Source organism: Anguilla rostrata, chromosome 18 (genome assembly GCF_018555375.3).
Source record: "Anguilla rostrata isolate EN2019 chromosome 18, ASM1855537v3, whole genome shotgun sequence".
Classification (NCBI taxonomy): domain Eukaryota; kingdom Metazoa; phylum Chordata; class Actinopteri; order Anguilliformes; family Anguillidae; genus Anguilla; species Anguilla rostrata.
In genome coordinates this window covers 16,616,573-16,635,051 of record NC_057950.1, presented here as the reverse complement: position 1 = coordinate 16,635,051, position 18,479 = coordinate 16,616,573, and the positions used below count along the sequence as shown (strand labels likewise).

Here is an 18,479-nt window from a genome sequence, read left to right as displayed (position 1 = left end):
GTTAAAATTTCAGACATTATTTCAGTACATCCTAACCAGGTCACTCCAGAACCTGTTTCTTGCTGTAGTTCTCCTTTGCTGTAGTGATTTGGCCTGCTGGGAGTTGAGAGTCTTTGGTTGTTCATCTTACAGTGATAATTAGGATTCATGCAGATGACCTACCTAACATACAGGTGCTTCATGGCCACTCTCACAGGTAAAGGAAAATTAGTTTACTCTCTCTGGATCATATTATATCTGTGCAGAGGGGGCATAAACAGGTATGATTAATATTTATGTTCTCGGTGCACCTTGCCTGTGGCAGAGAACGTTAACTTTCTACTTCATGTTTAATTCAGCAGGCAGTTTTATTTACTTATGAGACTGACAGTATAAAGAAGCTTCTTATTTATTTTTTCTAAATATTTTGTTTCAAGAAAATGAGACAAATATAGCTGCAAGAAGAGCTTACAGCAGACACGTGAAAACCGGAGGGAGATAATTCCTTCACTCCAGAGGCAACAAGATTGTATTGCGTGAAAACAACACAGAAAAATATCAAATGTAGCATGTCTTTCAGCTTGACCCAGCCGATGATGAAACTTTTTAACACTGTTTGACTGGTCAATGCGGACTGATGAGTAAGTCTGTTATGGTTTTCTGCATTAGGTTTTGTTAATGTGTCATCATGTGGACCTGTTGTCACGTCCACAGTATTAAAATTGTCTGCAGCCCAGGGGACAAGGAAGCAGTCACAGAAGAACAACTTACACTAACAGGTCTATCTCTATCTTACAGGTGTCTCCAAACTCTCTCATTTTTAAAATTAAATCCATAAACATATTATTTCTTAGAAAATTTAGAAACACCATATATATGGAAAAAGGTGTAGGCTCCAGTGTAACATACTGGCTAGTGGTTGTAACAAGGCAGTCAGATCACTTGGTGGAGTGCAGGCATTGTGACCCTACCCTTGAATTACGAAAGATAGTAGATCGATAAAATAATGTCAAACGGTCTTTGTTTTTTGGATATCTGATGTATTTTCGATTTGTTACCTTACAAAAGAAAAATAATATTTTTTTATTTTAACTGACTAATGTATCCTATTGGCGCGTGCATTAAAAAAAATAAAACCAGCAGTAGCCTAGCCAATCTGAAAATATTTCTCAATTTATAGCTTAACTCAAACCTGAAAATAGTTTATCAGCTCAAAAAGCAGACAGTTTGACGTTAGTAGTCTTTTTTGTCGATCTATTATCCTCCGTAGTTAGTTTGTGTTGTAAAACTTCGACTAGGTCCCGAAAATTGTGATTGCGGTATGCACATGCGCAATACCCCTTGGTTGGACAGTTTCCCCTTAATGGTCAGCAGGGACAGCTGATGTTGCTAGTATTCACGCAACGCAAATAAAATGGGGTTCGCGCCACAAAACTAACTGTGTTATAACAAAATGAAATATCCCTTTAAACGGAATTGCATCAGTAAATATCAACTTGTATAAATCGTTTGAATGAAAAACACGCAAGCTGCGTCAGTCATTCAAGATTAAAATTCGTCTGCTAAATGCCTAAAATGTAAAGGTATGTCGATGTATACAATACTACTGCTGTGGTATCAAATATAACAACAAAACAAAATATTCTGACTAAATGTGCATTTCACATATTTGAAAAGCATGTAGGCTCATCAAGTGAAAACTTTCACTCTGATTTTCTGTCCAAGTCGTAGTTGTCATATGGCAGTTCCTTGAGATGAGTGAGACAATCTAAAGGAGAAGGGAAACAAAGCTATTCAGCATTCCAACGCAACAAATAAGAAAGAAAAAGAAAACACAAAATAGATGAATAATTTTACACAAACACCGAAGGTGATTATAAATTAAAATGTGACTAAAATATTTGGTTTAGCGCGTGCGCGGTTCAATGTGTTAGGCACGTTCTTACCGAGCACCCACTGTTCAGAGAGACTCCGGGTCCCCTGCGGCTTCTTGCCCTTGTGGAATCCGATGCAGATGCCTGCCTGGCGCACGGTCTTGCACACTGTGCCCCCGCACAGCTGAATCAGCTCCACCAGGCTGCGAGTGGGCGGCTGGGACTGCGGGGATACGAACATCACCGGCTGGTCGGAGAACAGGTCCTGCTGGTGCTCACCTGCCGACAGGTGCTGCTGAAGACGGCAGATCTAGGACAGGTGAGAAATAAGCAAAACGCAACTGGTAACATAGGCAAGAACATAATCTATAATGCTCATAATTAGAATAATATTCAATGTTAGAAGACTCGCTCTAATGCATTTTCCTCAGAAGACAGTGGAGCAGCAGTGAGTCAAATGAAGAATACTAGACAGTCGAGTGTTCAGGTGTGGTCTAGGTTAAGTGCTCCAATTGTGTCCATCATCAGTGTGTGTTGTTTCAGGTGATAGCCAGAAGAGGGCGCTGCTTTTACAGTAAACAGTATGAAGCAACGTTTCTAGATTTTATGAATAACATAATTTGACATCAAAGACATTCAAGAGGAGACATCATCTGTTAGCCATGGGAAAATTTCCTGTGAAACTACTCCGGGAAGCCAACGCTGTCATTCTCCCAAAGGGACAAAAAAATGAAAACCTGACAAATAAATTGGAGCCAGTACAGAAAAATGAGCCACCAGAATCTCAGAATGTACACAGGATGTTGGTTTTAACAGGAGTTCCAAGGAAGTCTATTGAACATCAGAATGGCTCCACTACAGTTATGTCCATGTATGAGACTTTGTCATTTATTAGACATTTATTTTGCAGGCAACAAAATTAATTAAATTTTACTTAGATGGGGCTATGCAATTGCAGAGTGGTCATTTTATGGGAGCTTGAAGTGAAAACAATGTATAAAAAAAGTTAAAAACAAAAAAATAAGAATGGGAACAAAAACTATCATGAGTATTATTGATATTGCCATATGTCCCATTCCTATATTATGTAGATGGAGAGTGGAAACGTACGTCTCCACTCTTTCCCATAACAAGCAGATATATGACTTATGAAACTCCAGGCAATACTGCAAACACGCACGTACAGTTTATGGTAATCAAAGGTGAAACACGTGAAGGCTCCAATGGGACCGGCATTTTCTGTTTTTCAGACATTTTTTAACATCGTGTCAACCGGCACACCAGACACCTGCTCCGAGAAATGTTATTATGACTAGAGGAAGGGGCACGAAAACATGCAGGTTTAGATGTTGTCAATTCCGACGAAAATAGGTGATGGGGTCACTTCCTTCCCCCCCATACTCTTCCGCCTGTGCGAAATGACCCGTACAAACAATGGCCCTCACACACATCTGAGGACCAGAGCAGTCAAAGCGCCTTCTAACTTTCGCACTTTTCAATGACCGTTCTTCCTCTGTGGTCCTGAGCCCCCGGCAGCCTGCCTTCCCTCCTGTACTGATGACATCACTGCACTTCCTACAGTACCCATTCACATCTGTGTCTGTAAGCGCGCGCATGTACGTGTGTGTGTGTGAGTGGGCACATACGGACCAGGAAGGCCAGGATGTGCATCAGACAACATGTAATTCTGGTTTTATTTGGGCTCTTAATTCCAGCGACAGCTTGTTTTATTTATATACAACAAAACACAAATTAATTGAAACTACTGCCTATTGTTTATTAAAATATCATAGCAAAATATTTGTCATAATTGTGATTAATACTGCAATTAGGTAGTTAAAAAAGCATGTGGATAATAATTATGCTATACAGCATAATTACCATACGATCTTTCATCTCCCGGTGTATTATTATCACGTTCACAGTGCATTATTTTTCTGTTACACAAACACCAGGCTAACCATATTCGGGGGTGAACTTCACACTGCCCAGTACAGTCACTCTCTCTCACACACACACTGTCACTCACACACAGACAATGCTACCTATACAGTCACTGTCTGTATCTCAGGGGGCCTGACACCTACAGCCCTTATTCCACTTGAGTCAGAGCAAATAATGAACAATGCATTCTTTGCCATTGTGGCTCGGAATTCTTCAAGGTGAAGTCACAATAGGTGCACCCGGCACAAAATTCGGAGTCCGTCAACAAAACCACTACATCCAATTGTACATAGGTAAGGGAAAAGTGGGATACAATGCCCCCTTTTAAGAATGATTTCCTTCCCCGTATGACGAAAAAATGTCACCTGAAATTTTTTTTTTTCCTTTGATACTGCTGCCAATTTCAGGTCAAGGGTATTATGAAAACTGTTTTCACTTAAAACCTGCGGCGATAATATAAACCAATCAATTATCAAGGTCAAACTGATACAATAACTTATACTGTATATGTACAACATCCACTTTCCAATATGTAAAGGGCTGAATAGCGACCTCGCCATTACCATAGTATTAGCAAACACCTTTTGGTCAACACAATGATAACATTAATAAAATACATTTTTAAAAATGAATAAAAAGTGTTCACCGTCTGTGGTAAGATGTGAACTCTGGCACTGTAGGAAGCAGTAAATGAGTAGAGGGAACTATGGGGAGAAGCTTTCAGTGGTGAAAAACCCCTGGGTTCAAGACAAAACATCCTCTTTGCACATTTATTTCCTGCACAACATACCTGTTTTTTCCCCTCAGTGAAGTGAAAATTGAGCTTGCTTTATGCCTGGAAGAGGAGAGAAAAACAACCTCACAAAAGCCTGATTACTCATCGGAATTATCAGGATTTTTCCGGCAGACGATGCAACAATTTGCTGAAATTCTGCCACGCATAATTCAGTCTTCAGAATTTCAATCAAAAATAAAATATTCTGGTGATTTGTTCATGCTACATTATGATTTTACTGAAGAGTGCTCTGGAACGCGACCACGTTTTTGTCTTTTCAGAAGATGAGGGTTATTAACGTGTTATGAACATTAATTTTTCACAATTCACTTTGCGTTCACTGTAATTTGATTACACCGAGAATGAGACAGTGGAGCCCCTTTTAAGCTCGTATGGTAAACGCTTTGATTGACATCACAACACATCTACAATTTAGGCATTTAGCAGAAGATTTTAAAAATATTACACAGCTTCTTTACACACAATCCATTTATACAGGTAGATATTTATTGAAGCAATTCAGGTTAATTCTCATTCTGAAGGGTATCATGGCAGTGCTCTACCTGGGAATCGAACCTACAACCTTGGCATTACAAGCCCAGTTCCCTAAGCTTTCAGGTTTGGTGCTTCATGTCGACTTAATACGCAATAAGGGTGTATAATACAGACATCAAATATCCTCAGTCAAGACTATTGCAGTTGCAGTCTTTTTCATAAAAAGACCACATAGAGATTTTCCTTTTGTAAGCACAAAATCTATACAAAACTGGACATCAGACAGCTTGTTTGCAAATAGCTCTGACAGAATAACTTTGTCCTGACTCCACTGATTACTACAATCCAGGTGGATTGTTTTCTTTCAGTGCCATGACAGGACTTTCCTCCCTAAATATTCTTTTTCTTTCTGTCTGTCTTTCTTTACTTATAAGAAATCAACAGTTCCATCTCACCTATGAAGTCCAAAATTCCTTTCATTTAATTTGTGCAAAACAATGGCAAGAACTGAACCAGGGATAAAATCATAATGTGTGCTTTCCAGGATGGCTGGAGCTCGTATGGCAGTGCATAACTATTTTAAGAGCAGCCACAAAGGCATTTACAAATCACTTCACACAGATTAGATCTTGTAAAAGGAAATCCCACACTTAAGGGCTTCCTTAAATGCGCGGAGATTTTGCAGTTGGGATGCCTTAAGTACGCTGGAGAAAACTAGTCCACAGACTTGAGCAAAAAAGTAGGGTTATGGCAAAATACATGCAAGACAAATCAGTGAAACGTACTATTTATTAAGTGTCCATGTAGCAGCCCCGAAGCGACAATCAACTGAGGACCACTGAAGCAAGAACGATCATATGATGAGGAAATTAATTCAAGGTGAGGAAACACATTGTTCCATCAGCTGTATTTTGAGTTTATGAACTGACGGGATCATTCACAATCGGAAAGCCCCGCAGACAACAAAATGAGTGTCCTTCACATTGTTCATTTAAGCAGGTAAATACCACAGGATTCTGCGTCATTGAAATGTTGGAGCTGCAGGTTCGAATCTCTCGCGAGTATAAACCTTATTTTTTCCTTTCGCCCGCTCTCTGGCGCTCGTCCCGATCCGGCCGGACTCCAGGGGTGCCGGGAAGCGGGGGGGGGGGGCAGCCGTGACCCGAGACACATCCTCCCCATTCAAAGGTGGGGCGCAGGGAGAACGACCCGGGCTGGCACCGCGGTTTCTACGGTAACCGTGCAGGTATTTTCAAATCGCGCCGATGACCCGGGAGAAACGGGGGTGCACTTCCTGCGTGTGACACTGAACCCTGAACCCCGCAGCACCGGGCACGCTTTGATCCGACGCGCATTGTCCCCTGATGCAAATGCAAATGTGGTCACATGCTTTGACCACAGCAAGGGCAATGCGAGCAGACACGAAGGAGCCCATTTTAAGAGGTTTTACTAATAAAGAACTAGCAGCTCATGAAGACAAACACACCCACACTGCAAAACCACCACAACTAACTCCAAATGCAGCCACAGCTGTAATACAGGTGAATGGCACCTAGGAGAGAGATACAATTGTGAGGGACAACTGACCCTCCCCCTACACACACAATAAATCTACATGCCCTAGCTTCACAGATTTGTCCAAAACTCATGGCTTTTTCCTTGAGTGGAGTTTTGTATCATTTGCACAGCAGAATTCTGGATGAGTTCAGAACTCCAGTCTCCAGAAAACAAACAAACAAAAAATACCCTTCCTGCGATTGATGAGCTTTTCCTTGACGACCAGCAGGGGGCGTCTGATTCACAGGCAGCACAGCTGTGTCACTTTCGCAATGACCAGCTCTCAGTAGTGACTGGATGCAGGAGGTCAAGGGAGGGGCTTTTTCCATCTACATACTTCCACCCTCGGCCAATCACAGTGGAGGCAGGAGCAGCATCAAAGAATGTAAGGCTCAATAAAAAAGGGAAGAGGGCCATCAGCGAAAGGAAAGCAACCAGCGTGGTAGAACAACCACCTACTCTCCACTTTACCCCTGTGTGGTGTAGAGAACTTGAGATAGAACTGAAGAGAATTCCTCCCCTCTTGCAATCCAAGAGAAAACTAATCAGCTGGCTGGTTGCTATTTAACTCAACTAGAACTTTCTTTTTAGCTGTGAAGTTTTTTGTGGAGACATTTCCACAAATATTTGTAAAAATCTATTTAAAAAAAAAAGTTATAATAAAGTAAGAGAAGCGATGTTTGGCACTCGTTGGCTGGTGTTGGGGTTCTGCGCTGTGCTAGTGGCTGGGCGCAGGGTAGGTCGAGACCTGAGCAGGAAGAAGGAGTACCAGATCCAGAACGGCCCCTGCACCTACACCTTCCTCCTGCCTGAGCAGGACAGCTGTCCGGAGCCCGCCGGAACCTTCCAGCGGGACGACCCAGCCGAGCACAACGAGTCCGTCCAGAGACTGGAGCAGCTGCAGACCATCATGGAGAACAACACCCAGTGGCTCATCAAGGTAAGGACCTGAGGTCGACTTCAGTGTGTGTGTGTGTGTGTGGTGTGTGTGCGTGTGTGTGCGTGTGTGTGTGTCTGTCTGTCTTTCTCATTCTATTAACTGAACAAGACTTCTGAATGAGTGCGTGCGCGGTCTAGTTTCTGTCATTGGTGTTTGGATTTCCTGCGTGTGCACACTGCACCAATTAGAATTGAAGGGGATGTCATTTGCCCCCAAAAAAGAAGTTCCCTCAATTATTTGAATTTGAATTCAGGGCATGATTCCTATTTAGAGACCCTGTTGACTGATGTATGGGGTGCGCGACAGCGAAAGCAAAACAGTACTGTGGCCATGTGCAGCTGCAGACCAGAGGAAGGAGTGAGATCATGTGGGGGGTGGGGGGGTAGCTCATATATAGCAAATGGTACAGCTCTACTGAACCTGTCGCCTGTCAAAACTTTTTAAACATTTATTCTGTGAAGTGTCTGCATTTTCAATAAGACGAAGGGGAGAAAGATTTTCATAAAATAGATCAAATGAAAGCAGAAAGCCTTTGAATACAATTAAAATCATTTTGCAGTCGGCATTAATCTGTTTCTGGAGCATGAAGTATTAAGTCTAAGATTGATCTTCTGGTGTTATGCTTTTAGGTTTTCTTCTGAATTATTCCACAGATAATATAAAAATGTGATAAAATTTAAAAAGTAATGCTGAGCTATCATATTTTATATAAAAGTTGTAGAATGTACAGTAACTTAGAATTTGTATAAAGGCCAGTTCTTGTCAGATTTTTTAAATATGCATTGAAAGTTGTCATCCAGCTCAATATTCTGCTAGAGTTTAACAACTTTATGTAACTTAATTGGTTCAAAAGCCCAAATGACAAAACCATAATACTCACTGGTTAATAGAATATAGGATGCAGTTTTTTGCTGTACCTGAAAATTCAAATTTTTGGAAATATGAGGTTTATGGTCAACACTGACAATTTCGTGCACACACATCTCGCAACCCACCTGAATTTCTCAAATTAGATTTACATTGTAGACATTGAGCAGATCTGCTCTTATCCAGAGTGACTTACACAGCTTGTATTCTTTTTTTATATTTTAATATAAACAATTCAGGTTATAGCTAAGGGGAATGCTGGTAGAGTCCCACGTGGGAACCGAACCCATGACCTTAAAGTTGGAAGTGCAGTTTCCTAACTTATGCTACGCTGCCACCCTCTAATGGCCCAGTGTTGGGAACTGCTGCTTTTACCCAAGATAAATATAAATAAAAATCCAAGCTGGCACCTGCTTTACCTTATACTCTGGACCAGAGATGCCACATGTTACTTCAGCTAATCCCACAAACACCCAGGTGCAATCTACTTCCGTAGCACAGCTGTTTCATTCACAAGTGGCAGGAAAGTTATTCTTTTATAATCAGAGCACGGTTGTGATGAGCAAAACTGATAACAACGCTAATACTGCTGCTTTATTCTGAACTGCACAGAAGTAATTCTGATTGTAAAATGAAGCAACAGTTGTTAACGGTTAGCACAAGCAAGCATGGAAGCTTGCAGGAATGTTTCCATATGTTTCCATATCAGATAAGCCCACAGAAAACACAAAAGACTCCAGACTCTAAAGTTAGTACCTTTTTTCAGTCGCTATGAATTCCCAAGTGTGCATCTGCAGCATCTTAAGTATTTCTGACACAGAAATAATTTTAGTCAATTTCACCCCAAAGAAACGGACTCCACATAGCCGAACATCCAGCAGCAGATTGTTTTAAGTTTCTGATGCAGTTAAACTGGCAATGTGTAAATTACACCAGAGCCAGAGAACTTGGAAAGATGCTGTGACTCAGGCTTCCAGAATCTTCCCCACCATTAACAAGCAGTGATGGTTATAATGGTTTGCCATGTTAAAAACTGTATTCTGTGGAAGTGTCCAGGCACCCAATGACAGTAAGCTGGCTGACAGTAGACTGCCACATACAGACGGCATAAGGACATTCTCTTGACCATGAGGCATTAAGGTCATTTCGGTGTTAACACAGACAGCCTCCTTAGTCACTGCATCACCTATAACACCCCAATGGCCTCTCTGACTAAAGAAAAGTTGTGCAACATAATAAAGTTACATGCACAAAAAGTGGGGGGAAAAAACTTCATGATCAACATGAACCACAGTTTTCAGTTCTTAGGTTCACAAACAAACAGAATACTTCCCTTCTTGAATGACGGGATGCTTCTGAAATATATTGACTTTGAAATGTGTTGATGTCTAAGGAAGAAAACACGCAAAAGAAAAACAGGAAGCAAGAGGAAAAACAAGACAAAAAATGCAAAAAACATCAACAGGTTTTCAGTAATACTGAAAAGAAGCAAAAACATGCGTCATACCTTGCCTTCTGCATCACCATGGTGATCTTTGTTCAGTTAATTAAACGTTGCTTCAACAGTTCTTACTGATGCTACAAGGACCAAATGATGAAAGGACTAATGACTCTGCAATGAACGTTCATTCACAAACCCGCACTCGACTATTTTACTGTGAAAATAACTTTGTTGATATAAACATGGTTTGAAAGGCCAAATAATTCATTTGCATTTATGAAGTAGAATGATATTTATATTAATACAAAATATGTAATATTTTCTTCAAGTCTGTATATTGGTTTAAGAGGTGATGATGAGACATTGCTCAAGAGCTGGAATGCAACATAAAATAAGAAAACAGACAAACAATAAAATCCTTTGGATGAGCAGATGTATGATTCCTAGAAAACATTTAATCAGAGTTACACGTTATCCTATTTAGCTACTAATGGGGTCTGCAAGTTTTCTGCTCAAATTGTACATGTGTTTTGCAATCAAGAATGAGGTATTCAATGGTTGAAAATAATGGTTGTGAACACTAACTATTCTACAAGCGATACTGTAGCTTGCTTTCTTGGTCAATACTGTCATCTGCTCATTATTAATTTACAGTAACCTAAGTGAAGCCCAATTTACCAAGAGAATTCTTGGATCTAATAAAATGATATTATAGACATGCATCTTTAGATTGGGCAACGCATCCCAGAGCAATCAAAAATATAACACAGAATATTCCTGTTGTGCTGAATAAAATTCTGTCTATTGACTTTAATGTCATCTCAATAACAGTAAAATGTGAGTTGATACTTTCGGAAATTTATAACCATAATTTTCAAACCCATATATATTGAAAGAAGAAGCCAATAAGTTTTTATGGAATAAGAAATTACCTACACCAGCATTGGGAAGTTTAATCTTTTCCACTTTAAATCCTCTGACTATAAACCCAGCCACCAAAGTGGAGTATATTGAAAATAGTTTCAATCATATTCTGAAGCGATTTCGCGTTTGGGTGCATGTGGGTATAAGGTGGTGCTGTGATGCCACGTTGGCTGGCCAGTGTGAAACAGGACAGTCCCGCTGGCAGGTCATTTGCGTGACACTAAAAAATGACGTTTCGGTTCTGTGTCACGCTTTTCGGCGACTGAGGAAGACAACACATTCCTCACGACATCCTCTGGAACCCGGCACTGGAGCAAACAACTGATTAGTTCATTAACCGTCAACGGAATGTCCCCCTCACGGATCCAATGACATGCATTTCCACTCACGTTCCTCTGCTTCGAAGAAAACAAACACAAATCACGGCCAGAAAGGAAGGCAAACAAAATTAGACCTGATTGCAGCAGCTGATGGCTTCGCAATCCAGCCGCCATTACCATGGGAAAATTCTATCGGCGGGTATTTAGCTTCCAAAAGTGTTACCTGGATACTAGTTCACAAACAGGCAGAGGTAATGGCACTTTAATCACCGCCATGCCACGGCCTAATTGGAGCAGTCTAACAACCAAAAAAACATCCTGTTAATGTAAGGTTCCTGAAGAGGCAACGTGCGTCAATACCCGAGCATACCATAATTACACAGAACAAACGCTTGTAGACACACAAACGAGCTAAAATGATAGTCTTTGGATATACAGGGATCCCTTTGTAACCTATATTGAATTTATTTCAGCAGAAAATATTTAGACGTATATCTAATATATATGAATTAATATTAATTCCTGTTACTATGGCAGAACACAATTGGATCCTATTATAAAACATGCCCTGTTAAAAAAGATAAATAGCCTAAATAGAAAGTAAATACAAGTGACAGAACCTGCCATAAATGTACAGGGAGCTTGCATTTAAAAAATGTTTCCTTCTCACACTGAAGACACACTAATATTTGCAATAATTGATGCAACATTTCACCCAGCTTGTTTTGTGTTCTGACCTGGATGCCTTTGGGGAGCCCAAGATTAAAAACTGAGCCAAGTGAATTCATTTGTAACATTTCAATTGTTAGCAGACCAACAAACCAAGCGGAATGCTCGATATCACAATTTTGAAATACTGCGTACTGAATGACTGGACACTTTTTTGCTGCTCCACCACTAACCCTGCTGAATGACTGGATACCTTTTTCCTGTCTCTGCTGCAGCTGGAGAGCTACATCCAGGAGAATGTGAAGAACGAGATGGTGCAGATCCATCAGAGTGCTGTTCGCAACCACACAGAGGCCATGATTGAGATCGGGACTAGTCTGTTGAGCCAGACCCATAAGCTGACAAGCGTGGAAGCTCAGGTAAACGTGACTGCCCTACTGCATGCACTCTTCACTGGATCAGTGCAGTGACAGACCTAAGACTCATCTTTACTTTTCATCTGCATATCATTACGAGGCATCACTTAATGAACATAGATACCTATGCTGATCAATAAAATATACAGAATATAAAGACATCATTGAGCAAAACAGCTGTTTTTAGTATTAAAAACTATACACCCTTTAATTGAACCTATAGCCTACAGTATAATTAAAGGCTATAAGACGAGATGCAAGTAATAGGTAGTCTACTGCCAACCAGCAGGAAATCTGCAATTTAGCTCTGTATTGAAACAGAAAAGGATGACCAAGATTTTGTAACTGGTATTTTCTCATTGCTTGTAACTGGCTTAATTGTATTAAAGATGCATCATAGTCCAGACAACTAATGATATGTGTTTCCAGGATATTAAGCTTAGCCCTGATCAGATATATCTGATAAGCTTGTACAGATTTTATTTCATCTTATCATCTGTTTGAAGGATATGACTAACATTCATCTGTTGAAAAATATTGTTTTTTTCAGGTTATAAATCAAACAACTCGACTTGAGCTTCAGCTTCATGAAAATTCCTTGTTTACAAATAAATTGGAAAAACAGATTCTTCTCCAAACAGACGAAATAGACAAACTCAGTAAAAAGAACAAGTAAGTAAATTCAAAGTCTCGTCCATGTCAAAGGAACACGGTTTATATTTTAGCCAAATGTAATTATATATCTATATCCAAATGCGTTAACATATAAATATGTGCTGCAGTTTCCTGGAGAAGCGGGTTGAGGAGATGGAGGAGCACCGGCAGGTGGAGCTGAAGTCTCTGAAGGAGGAGAGGGAGCAGCTACAGGAGCTGGTGCTCCGACAGACGGCCGTCATCAAGGAGCTGGAGCAGCAGCTCAACTCCACCTCCTCCAACAACTCCGCCCTCCAGCGTCAGCAGGACCACCTGCTGGAGACCGTCAACACCCTCATCTCCACCATCACCGTCCCCACACGTGAGCGACCGCGGGCCCTCACCTCACCACCACCATCACCGTTAAGGGCACAGATTTGTGTGGCCATCCGCTAAACTGCTAGACACTTCCCATCACAATGTGTGTCTTTTCTAAAAACTGTCATCAACCAAATGCCCTTGCTAATGCAATGTAGCAGTTCATAACAGCAGAATAGCAGGCCATTTTTCTATCAAAATGAGAATAATAACGAATCAATCATAACATTTAAGCAAATGTTTAATGTTGCATTGTGGTAGTTAATTATGTATTGTATTTTTTTTTCAGTGAAAGCGTCTGCGATGATACAGGACGCTCCGGCAGCATACACTGACTGTGCAGCTGCCTTTAAGGCAGGGAAGAGACAGAGCGGCATCTACCCGCTAACTTCTCCCAACAGCACAGATAATATAGAGGTAGGATACAGAGTGTCAGAGCACTCCTAGCACCACAGCACACACCGTTTCAGCGACAGCCGGCAATAACGCTGTGCTATTTATATTCTAAGTATATAAAAATGTAATATAAACACGTTGAAATGTATATATCTATATATGCTAATATTAGGCCTATCTATTAAACTGTATATTTCAATGCTGTTGTGTATTTGCAAACAAGGTTGACATGTATGCATGTCATCAGAAAATCTGAAAACCATCATAGAAAATTCTCAATAAAATCGTAAAGAACACGCATTTGTATAAAATGACTAATCAAACAAAATGAAAATGTGAATTAGTTTCAGAGAGGAGAAATGGCATTTCCATCACATAGCACATTCCATCACATTTCACATCTGCCCCTGGTTTTACTACAAGGAGATTGTTGTAGATTGTGGTTTCCATTAAAGTACACCACCCTCCTTCTGGGGAGTAGCTAGCACATACTGCATGTCCAGTCAGGCTGGTATATTTGCTCTGTGGCTGAAGTTGCTCTCCTCGTTCCCAGGCTTACTGTGACATGGAGACGCAAGGAGGCGGGTGGACAGTACTACAGAAACGTTTCAACGGACAGGTCGACTTTCACCGCACCTGGGAAGAGTACAAAACGGTAAGGCATATTCTGGTGCCAGCGTTTGCCATTCGTCTCCAACTGAAACTGCTACTGCATTTCCCAAATGACATTCTTATGCAACCTAACCATTCACCAGGCTTCTAGGCTCTTTGCATCATAATATAAGGAAAAAGCAATCAGCCATTGTGCCAGCAGCTCTTAATGTAGTGATACGGCCTACCATGAGATGTCATGGCCGGACAGTAAGGTTTCAGCGGATCAGTAACGCAATTTAAATTTTCACCAGGGTTTTGGGGACCCTGCTGGAGAACACTGGCTTGGAAATGAGATGGTTTCTCAGCTGACGAACCAGAGGGCGTATGTCCTGAGAATTCAGCTGCAGGACTGGGAGGGGAACAGCGGCTTCTCGCAGTATGACAAGTTCTCCCTCAGTAGCGAGGCAGAAAATTACAGGTGAGTTGAGCGCACAATACCTGCGATTCATTTTATTTAATCACAACGGGCTGACGTACACTTCGTGAAATTTAACCTAGTACGTTCACTGTATAAAATGTGGGCTGTTTTGGGTAGCCCAGTAAAAGCAGTCACATTCAGTGAAGCGATAGGCCATGGTCTGGAATCTAATCCTCACAATCAATGCTAGTGCCTGCTGATGCCAGCCAGCAGCCCCACAGGCTGCTACACAACTGGCTGTAAGGAGGGAATGTTTAGGTCAACAAGGTTTCTCCTACCCAATCACAATAAAGTAGCTCCTTTCCCACCCAATCACAATAAAGTAGCTCCTTTCCCACCCAATCATTATAAAGCAGCTCCCATTCTACCCGAACGCAATGAAGCAGCTTCTCTGGACTGCAGTCCATCTGCATTCGCTGCGCACAAGTCGCAGAATCCCTCAGCTGCTCAGCTGCAGCATGAAAAGCAGCGGCTGCATGCCGCATGCACTGCAGGAATCACACGGCAGCTGCACCAATGCAACAGTCCTGTAACTACAATCTGCATCTCAAATTAGGAATAAAGTCAGAATTGGGGATTTTGTTTTTCATAAGGAAAATGACAAGATCATCATATGTTTTCATGTACCAAAGGCCCTAAATGAGCAAGTATACTTGCGGGCTTTCAGTCTGGGCCCAGTAGTCACAGATTGGATCCTCTGGTATCCCATTATGACTGGGGTAGGATAGGGTAGGCTTATATTGCCTAGGGTATGTAGGGTAGATTATCCTGCATTAGTTCTTTGTAGTGTTGCACAAGGCACCCACAGTCTACCAGGGTTATAACAATGTCATGTCCGTAGAGCTGGCAGATCATTACTAGTTTCAGCCGGTGTTTTTTTTTTTTTTTTTTTGAGCAGCACTTGTGGATTTCCTCCTAACCATGTTTTTCTCTTTTCAATGAAACAGGATACAGCTTACAGGCTACAGCGGAACAGCGGGGAAAATCAGCAGCCTTGGACAACCTGGAAGCGGGTTCAGCACAAAAGACGCAGACAATGACAAATGTGTTTGCAAATGTTCGCAACTCACAACCGGAGGTGAGAGCCATTTCAGTAACTCATCGGCGCCCCATCACCGTCACTTAACACATGTGCTCCGGAGTGCGCCGCTGGGCACAGCGGCTGGTTGGCGCGCGCTTGTTTAGAACACTCGGTCAACAATCAAACTTCCGTGTTCCAGAACGTGGAATTTCCCCCAAAACACAGAAAGCTGAAAAGAACCTTGCGCTGTTTTCCGCAGGGTCAGGGTGAAAGGAAGTCACACGCACCTCTAATAAATATTACAGGTGCAGCACCAAAAAAAAAAAAAAAAAAGAAAATAAGCAGAGGATAAAAGGATGCATCCACACACGTTTTAAATGCTCCCAAATGAATAATGAAAATATGTTTTTCAGCCAACATCGTCTCCATCAACCTGCTGTCGCAAAGCACCATGTCAGTAATAATAAGTAAAATAAAAAACAAGTATCACCCTAATTAACCCATTTGTTTTTTTTGTTGTTGCAGGCTGGTGGTTTGATGCCTGTGGTCCTTCTAACTTGAATGGGATATATTACCAAATAGGCCTGAACACAAACCGGTTCAATGGAATAAAGTGGTACTACTGGAAAGGCTCGGGATACTCACTAAAAGCCACGCAGATGATGATGCGGCCAGCCGACTTCTGAGGTCACCGGGGCACCCGAGATTACCTTCTCACTTCCGAGCTTTCAGATTTAAAATAGTCACCGTTTCGAGAAGCAAGAAATGAAAGAGAAGGTCTGCCTATGATGTTCATAGAGCTGGAGAACCCAGAAGGAGATGAGCTTTAAGGACTACATCAGCCAACCAAGAGACTGCACAAATTAGAATCTAAATATTCGTATTTATTGAAAGATGGAACTATTTTTATCAGAATATATGGTGACGGGTAATCTGTAGGATATTGCCTGTCTTGAATCTTTCAGTGGCAAATACTGTCCATTCACTTTAGAAACTTTAACAGTAGCCTCAGTAGCATTTAATTTTTTTTTCTTCTTCACAGAATCAGGCTTATAAAGCTTCTCTAGAGACAATTAATGTTTCATTGTGTAAATTACATATCTGGCCTTAAAAGGTAAAGGAACATATTGTAGAAATTCAGAATTTCTAGAGGGTATTTACGAGTGACAATATATTCTTACAGTGTACGTTTCCACATCATGCGCTATTCTGGCACAAACAAAAAAATCCTTTGAGACTTCTGTAATTGACCACAATGCATTGTCCGCTTAATTAGTGTCTACAGTGAAGACTTGGGGATAAGGTCTAAAATATAGGCTAAACGTTTCCTGGGTCGCATGATCAGGAAAAATGCATTGCCCTGATTATCTTGGTCTTAAATATCTTGGCAGCATATTACATACTGAAAGGGAATGGAGACTTTTGCCAGAAGTGCACTTTTATGAGTCTACTTGGCATCCTCTGCCCATTTGTTCATGTCTGATTAACGAAATCCACACTGAAAGTGTAATTGACAGAATATTACCTTTTGCAACTTCTAATTCTGGTGTGAATGTATGTCTGTGATGTTTTTTCACATTTGGCTATGAAGGATCTCAGAGTCTCAAACTCTAATACAAGTTCTGGCTATTTATTAACGAAACTCTGTGAATATATATTTTTCTGTGTCACTTGTATTACTATTTTGGCAAATGACAGTCAATGTATCATCTCATAAATATCTAGTGCACACATCACCTAATTATAGCAAAGTAGCACACACATTGACACTTTATTGAAAAAAGTATCAGCAAGGAGCCAAAATGGCTGCTCCTTTGCATGCATGCATGACTTGACTATTAAACCACTACTACAACATAATTACAGAAGACAAGTTCTTCTGATTGCATACTGAACAAGCTGTGAAAAGACACTGCAGAACATCAAGTCTAAAATATAGGCTAAAATATCTTGGCAGAATATTACATACATATACATACAGCTTGCTTTATTGTGACGTGCAATGCATAATGCTATAAATATTTAAACAAGTATTACAGGCTCTTCAAGTGTCGCAATACTGACTCTCAGGAACAGGACAGAAACAAGTGTGTCACCCGTATAGGTTTTTCTGAATGAACTAATACTATGCCCAAAATAAACAGGAAACACACTCTCAGTCATCATCCTTCTTTGCTTCTTTCCAGGAAGTGACACAAAAGGTTTGAGGACTATCTTAAACTTGAGTCTCAGCCAGCTTCAGGCTGGCTAAGTTTCAGAAAACATTTCATAGCATTTTATTAAGCAAAGTACGTGCACATGTGCAAGTGCTCGCAGGAATGTGTGATGCATTGGAATGCGCCTGCGTGTGCATGTGTGCACGTGTGTGCCTCTACACACACTCCGCATGTGTTTTTTCCTCCACTGAATGGCCCGGAAGCGGATTTTTTTGTAGTGGAAATGGGAAAGAGGACGCATTTTTGAAAACCCCTCACTGCAACACTGACCCCACTGAACAGATGCAGGATGAGGGGGATTGGTGATTTCATCTTCCTCTCAGAAAGAGGCCACTTCCACAGCTGACAGAGGAAGCCCACGATGACCAAATGAACCAGAAATTCACTTTATAATATATGGCATCCAGGTGCTTTTTAGGTTATGATTACGTTTAGGGGAAATGGCTGCACTAAAACTGAACAGAGAATTACCATATTGTAATGAGTTTATATGAAAACCAATTAGAGAAAGTAATTTTGGGCACACTATTATTATCATGATGGACAGCATGCCTTAAAGACA

At 41.0% G+C, this 18,479-nt stretch overlaps 2 protein-coding genes across 4 annotated transcripts in view; one reads left to right on the top strand and one right to left on the bottom strand.

The window, feature by feature from the left end:
• Positions 1-369: 369 nt before the first annotated feature.
• mcph1 (microcephalin 1) overlaps positions 370-18,479 on the bottom strand; it is a 31,487-nt gene continuing 13,377 nt past the window's right edge. For all 3 annotated transcript variants that reach the window (XM_064317024.1, XM_064317022.1, XM_064317023.1), the window contains exons 12-13: positions 1,926-2,163; positions 370-1,747 (exon numbers count right to left, since the gene is read on the bottom strand). In XM_064317024.1, the coding sequence (XP_064173094.1) occupies positions 1,683-1,747; positions 1,926-2,163 (303 nt within the window). In that variant the 3' untranslated portion in view covers positions 370-1,682. The remainder of the gene's footprint in view (positions 1,748-1,925; positions 2,164-18,479) is intronic.
• Positions 7,066-17,343, top strand: angpt2a (angiopoietin 2a). Its single transcript, XM_064317025.1, has 9 exons — positions 7,066-7,564; positions 12,061-12,204; positions 12,752-12,873; positions 12,984-13,216; positions 13,502-13,629; positions 14,162-14,263; positions 14,514-14,680; positions 15,628-15,758; positions 16,227-17,343. Exons 1-9 carry the CDS (start codon positions 7,301-7,303, stop codon positions 16,385-16,387), a joined length of 1,452 nt encoding a protein of 483 aa, XP_064173095.1. The 5' UTR covers positions 7,066-7,300; the 3' UTR covers positions 16,388-17,343.